This window comes from Hipposideros armiger, unplaced genomic scaffold (assembly GCF_001890085.2).
Source record: "Hipposideros armiger isolate ML-2016 unplaced genomic scaffold, ASM189008v1 scaffold_213, whole genome shotgun sequence".
NCBI lineage: Eukaryota > Metazoa > Chordata > Mammalia > Chiroptera > Hipposideridae > Hipposideros > Hipposideros armiger.
The window spans coordinates 323,697-330,474 of NW_017731563.1; the positions used below are offsets into that span (position 1 = coordinate 323,697).

Sequence of the window (6,778 nt, forward strand, 5' to 3'; positions counted from 1 at the left end):
AAAAACTAAGTTTTAGGCTTAACTGTACCTTATTTTCAAGACAGTATGGTTTAAGTGTCAAAATAAACATATCAATAGAACAGAGTTGAGTCCAGCAACACGCCCTCACGTATATGGACTATTGATTTCCAACAAAGGTGCAAAGGCAATTCATTGAAGAAAAGATAATCTTTTCAATAAATGATGCTGGAACAAGCAGATGTTCATACACACACACAAAAAAAACCTTTAATCCACACCTTCACTATATACAAAAGCTAACCCGAAATGAATCACAGATAAATGTAAAACCTGAAACTATAAAACTTCTAGAAGAAAATACATGAAACCTTGGATAAACCAAGATGTCTTTCATATGACACCAAAAGCATGATTCATAAAAGAATAAATTAAATTTGACTTCACTAAAGTTTAAAGTTTCTGATCTTTAAAAGACGCTGTTAGGAAAAGGAAAAAATATAAGGCAGAATGAGAAAAAATACTTTCAAAATGTGTATTTAATAAAGGACTTGTATTCATAATATCAAAGTCTCAAAATTCAATAGTTAAAAAAATAAACCATTTTTTTAAATGGTCAAGAAGTTTGAACAGGTTTTCACCAAAGAAGATATATGGGTTGCAAATAAGCACATGAAAAAGATGTTCAACATCATTAGTCATTAGGGAAATATAATAAATTAAAATGACAATGAGGTAGTATTATACATCAATTATAAAAATTAAACTGAAAAAGACTGCCCAATGGGCGACCAGTTAGTTCAGTTGGTTAGAGCGCAGTGCTCATCACACCAAGGTTGCCGGTTCAATCCCTGCATGGGCCACTGAGTTGCGCTCTCCACAACTAGATTGAAACAACTAGTTGACTTTGAGCTGATAGGTCCTGGAAACACACAGTTCCCCAATAAAATTGGAAAAAAAAAAAAAAGACTGTTCAAGAACTGGCAAGAATGTGGAAAAACTGACACTCTCACACACTGCTGGTGGGAATATAAAATGGTACAACCATTTTGGAAAAGTGTTTGATGGTTTATTAAAAAGTTAATAGTGCACCTACCATGTAATCCAGTCATTCCACTCCAAAGGTATTTACTCAGTGGAAATGAAAGCATATCTTTCTGCAAAGACTTGTACACAAATGTTCTTAGCAGTTTTATCTGTAATAGCTAAAACCTGGAAACAAACCAAATGTCCATCAACAAAATAGACAAACAAATTGTAGTATACCCTATAATAAAATACTACTCAGCAGTAGCAAGGAATGAACTACTGACACATGAAAAATATGGATGAATCTCAAAATAATTATGCTGAGTGAAAGAAGCCAGATAAAGAAAAGTATATGCTGCTTGATTCCATTTATATAAAATACCAAGAAATGCAAACTAATGTATAGTGACAGAATACAGGCATGGAAACAACCTAAACATCCATCAACAGATGCATGGATAAAGAAAATGTGGTGTATATACACATAATGGAATATTATTCAGCCATAAAAAAACTAAAGAAATCCTGCCTTTTGTGACAACACGGATGAACCTTGAGGGCATTATCCTAAGTGAAATAAGCCAGATAAAGACAAAATACTGTATGATCTCACTCAGGGGTCAGCAAACTTTTGAGACAGAAGAGCCGCCAGGGGTGAGCAAACTGCAGCTCGCGAGCCACATGTGGTTCTTTGGGTACGTACATGTAGCTCTGAAGTAAAATTGAAAAAGAAAATAAAACTATCATAGTTTCATGTATAAAATTTTTAAAGGATATTATTCACATAATGGTGATTTCATTTGTTTTATAGGTCTCACAAACTTCAAGGGACAAGATTGGCTCTTCCAGGGGTCGGCAAACTTTCGAGACGGAACGTACCCAAAGAGCTGCATGTGGCTCATGAGCCGTAGTTTGCCGACCCCTGATCTCACTTATAAGTAGAATCTGAAAAAGCCAAACTCATGGAAATACAGAGTAGACTATAGTGTGTGCCAGAGGCTGGGGGGTGGGGGAAACGGGGAGATGTTGGTCAAAGGATACAAACTTCTAGCTATAACTTGAATAATTTCTGGAGATCTAATGTACAGCATGTATAGTTCACTATACTATGTAATACAGTATACTTCATTATACTGTACAGTATATTTCACTATACTGTATTATATACTTAAAGTTGTTAAGAGAGTAGTTTTTTGTGTTTTTTTTTTTAGCTGAGCCATCCTGCTACCTATTGGCAGCTTAGTGGCAGCTCAGCTCGTGCCAGGCATCGAACCGCTGTTGCTCAGAGCTCAAACTCTTGAGCGAGCTCTTAACCAACTGAGCTACTCGGCCGGCCCAAGAGAGTAGATTTTCAATGTCATCACCACACACAAAAAAAGTAATTATGTGAGAGAATGGAGGTGTTAACCAACCTGATTGCGGTAATCATTTCATAACAGATATGTGCATCAAATCATAATGTACATGTTAAGCTTACATATGTTATACATCAATAAAGCTGGAAAAAATATTTTTTTGATTTCAAAAAAACAGGTGTGTAGCTCCATTGGGATGGGATAGCAGAAGTCAGAGTTGGGAGAAAGGGACAGAAGGAAATTTTGGGGAGTGATGGATATGTTCATTATCTTGATTGTGGCAATGGTTTCAAGGGTGTATACGTATGTCAAAATTTACCAAATTGTACACATTAGATATGTATAATTTATTGAGTCAATTATACCTTAATAAAACTGTTGAAAACAAAAATTGATGGGAAATAGAGGTCTCTAGTTCTTTACCTTCCAAATCTCTGCATCCATAATTCAGGCACTGAGGGAAACACTTAGTTATCACAAGGCAAAGAAATCAAGATTGTAAGCAACTTAGTCTAATAAATTTACAAATCAATCCAAGACGTGCTGGGCAGGAGGGAAAAATGAGGAAAGAGATAACCCAGTGGCTGATATGAATGGTCACTGCTGGGAGTTGGAAACATGGCAGCAAGAGAGAGAGGACAGAACGAGAGAAGGAGTTTTCAGCACCTCACAGCCCCCCTTACCCATTTTTCTGCTACCTGCTCTTTCCCAATAAGCCAAGACAATATTTAACTGCAGCGGGTCCTGTGGTCAGTTCTGCTCCCCTCCTCCTCGGCCTCTTTGAATACCTGGGCAGCCTGCCATAAGGCATAAGGTCCACACCCGCCAGGAGAGCCACTGGCCTAGAAGTGGGGAGGGGTGAGAGACAGGATGGAGCCCAAGGGGGACCCAGGTGCAGAAGGGGCTGTCCTGTGGGCACTGCCTCTTGCCCCACCCAAGCTGCATCACCACCATTAAAAGATGGAGTTAGTCCTGGAGCTGGAGGATGGAACTCACAGCTAACCCCACATCTGCCGTGCTCCCCCAATCCTGAAGTGTCCTGGCATTCTTCCCCATGGGATGGAAGAGACCACACATCCATCTGAGAAAGGAGTCATTCTGCTGGCCGTCCTTCTCAAAAGAAGCACGCTCTGTGATGTCACCTGTAATGTTCCAGGTGACATTTTTAAAGATATAAACTGATGATAGTCCACATGAGCAACACAGCAGGGGGCATACATCAATATATGCTGTAATCAACACAAATCTGACAAACACTGGGTGTGAAGTAACCAGCTAAAAATGATCCCAAATTGTCACATACTGCTAAAACAGCTATTATTCTTATATGAAGAAAAGTGCTTCCTCGTTTCTCTTTGCTCTTTGGTATCTACAAGCAACATCAAGGAGAGCAGTGTTCCCTGGTGCCAGGTCTCATATAGCCCCCTTTGCACTGGTGTCCCCATGCTCCCTCTCCCTACAGCCTAGAGCTGAGGTTTCCTTTGGTGATGCCCTTCCCCCACTGTCCTTAACTCGAAGATCCCTCGTTCTGAGGGGTCCAGCTGTTGTACATTCTGTTGTAGCCTCAACATGGGATCTCCAATCCTAAGTATTCTGGGTGCTGAGGAACTCAGTCTGCTGGCAGCCAGGGTCCAGGGAAACGGGAAGTTCTGGCTCAAAGACCTGTGTCCTGAAGCACCCAGGGTCTGGAGTTGGGGGACTAAAGACGACAAAGGAAGAGGGTTGGAAGTGAGCACCTGTCCTCATACAAGGTGCTCTCCAGCTGGTTGTCTATGATTAGCAAAACCCAAAGATTTGCAACACAGGTGACCTTTGCCCGTTTTCAGCAACCTGGGCTTAGATATTAAATATGAAATGGTTGACAGATGACCGCTTCTTGTCTGAGCTGAGATTGGCAGGCAAGTAATTTAAATTCCCTCCTGGCAGAGTTGAATCATTGCCAAAACCCTCTCCTAGCACCTTCCCCACACCACGCACCTTTGGTCACCCAGGGTCTGTCTGCTCATCCCCATGGCTGAAGCTTTTGCGGGACAGGCCCTGGTGGGAGAGCATGCCTGTTTCCCCTCCAGGGAGCTGAGGGTGGAGAGCTGTGGAAATAATTCAGATGTGCGGCTTCCTAGCAGCTGCACCAGTCATGACCCATCCCCACATGGCTGGACACACACAGCATGCTATTACCACTAGGCAGTGTTCACACTGGCCTGTTTCCCCCCAGGAAGGAGAATATGGAAAGAAGGGACGAACTGCACCTACTCCTGAGTTTTGCCCCAATAACTCCTATTTCCTATTTCCAATCCTTCTCTCTCCCGTGATCTTAAATCCCGTGATCTTAAACCCACTGCAACCACTCTGCCCCGCACTTCACAGCAACTGCTCTGACAAGGTCACTAATGACATCCATAATGCTATGTCCAACAGTCGATTCTCATGACTCATCTTTGTTAACCTGTCTGGGTTTGATGTAGTTCTCTCTCCCTTCTCCCTGATAGCATTGCTTTAAAACACGTCATCCTCTTGGTTTTCATCCTCCTTTACTGATTTCTCCTCCTCTGTTACTTTTGTTAGTTCCTCCTCTTCTCCGGATCTTTAAAAGCCCTTGGTCTCTTATACCATCAGCATCTGATGACTCTCCACTTTATGGTGCATTCCAGCTCTCTCTCACAGACTCTAGACTCACATTTACTACTGACTAGTTGATATAGCCACTCAGATATCCAATAGGTATCTCAAATCAGCATTTCCAAAATTCATCTCCTTATTTTCCTTTTAAAACCTGTTCCTCTTGTGGCCTTCCACACCTCGGTAAATGCAACTCCTTCCCTTGAGTTGCTCAGGCTAAAACCGTGGGGTTGCTTAAAGCAGCTGGTAGCAGTGGACGTGATGAGAAGTATCAGATTCTGCGTATCTCATGTGGGGTCTCCAGTCCCAGATATGCTGGGTGCTGTCAACCTGCTGGCAGCCAGGGTCCAGGGAGCTAGAGAGCTTCCAGCGGAAAGGCCCATGTTGAAGCACCCAGGGTCTGCTTATTCTGGTAGAGCCAACAGTTATGGGAGAAAGAAGGGAATAAAGCATGACTCGAGCCTTGTAGCTGGTCTGCTCCTGCCCTTACTCCCCTATAATCAGTTCTCAACACAGCAGCCAGAGAGATGATTTTAAAATGTTCCTGCTCAAAACTCTGCCATGGCTCCCCAGCCACTAGAGTAAAAGCCAAAGTCCTACAGTAGCTGAGGACTACATAATCTGCCACCCCTCATCCCCGTTACTTCTCTCACCTCACCTCTACTTACTCCCCTCCTTGCAGCTCCTCAGACAAGCCAGTCAGCCTCTTTCTTTAGGACCATTAACCTTCTGTTTCCTCTTAGAGCACTTTTATCACCAATATCCATGTGTTCAGCTCTCCCACTCCTTGTAAGCCTTTGCTCAAATGTTCTGAGTATGACCCCTGCTGCCCCCTGTCACACTCCTAACCCCCTTTACCCAGCTCTATGTGGTCTTTGCCATAGCACTCATTCACTTCTGACATGCTGTATAATGTTCTTATTTACCATGTTTATTGTTTATTGTCTGCCTCCTTCTAGAATGGAAGCCCCACAAGGACAGGGAATTGGTCTTTTTTCATTTATAAATGCACCCCAACAACTTAGACTAATTCCTGGCATATGGTAGGTACTTAGTAACTGTTATTGAATGACAGTCAGGGTTAGGTGGTGGGCCACGTGCTGGGGAAACTGACTAAGACTGGAGACTCTGTGAAGCCATTAGCATGAGGCAGAGGCTTGAGGGTGGGCTGGCCACAGGTCCTGGGAACAGAGAGGGTGTTTACCTAGGTGATGACTGATGCAGGGGTCCTTCTCATCTGTCTCCCTAAAAAGCCTAGTTGCTTCTGATTTTAGCTGGGCTTCTTTATACCGCTTTCTCAGCTTCTCAGTTTTCAACTACAGAATTTAACTGTTTACCTGTTCTTTGATCAGAATCTTGCCTCAACCCTTTCCCTGCTCTGGAATTCACTTCAGATTGGATCTACTAAATGTTAAAGCTGGAAGGAACCAAAGAGGACATGACTTATACTGTGTGGTTTGGAAATAAAATCATGCTTTAGAAAAGTGTTCATCCCTGCCCTCACCACTGAACAAATATTACTAATAAAGTCCCTAGCTTCTCCCCACCCCAAGCACAAAAGCAGCTATGTGAAGCTATGAAGTTGGAGAAAGGGCCCAGAAGCAGGCTGATAGCATATGTCACCTGAGCACGCTACACCCCAGAGCACCCAGCATCCCTCTCCAGAACTTACTCAGAACATTCTTCTCATCCCCCGAGAGCCCAAGCCCCAGTCGGATGAACATGGGTTAAAATAAAACCACTGAACCAGGAGGAAAGGGGTCCAACTCATTTAAATAGTCCCCTTCTCTTCACCCTCCTTCCCCACAGTGGCAGCA

General features: G+C 42.9%; 1 protein-coding gene across 6 annotated transcripts in view; it reads right to left on the reverse strand.

Moving 5' to 3' along the window:
- SLC6A13 (solute carrier family 6 member 13) overlaps positions 1 to 6,778 on the reverse strand; it is a 45,159-nt gene that overhangs the window by 32,908 nt on the left and 5,473 nt on the right. The window contains exon 1 of one of the 6 annotated variants that reach the window (XM_019654142.1): positions 3,339 to 3,438. The exons of the other annotated variants lie outside the window; for them this stretch is intronic. Within the exon in view, the coding sequence (XP_019509687.1) occupies positions 3,339 to 3,423 (85 nt within the window). The 5' untranslated portion in view covers positions 3,424 to 3,438. Of the gene's footprint in view, positions 1 to 3,338; positions 3,439 to 6,778 lie in introns of those variants that run through there. 6 annotated transcript variants of the gene reach the window in all.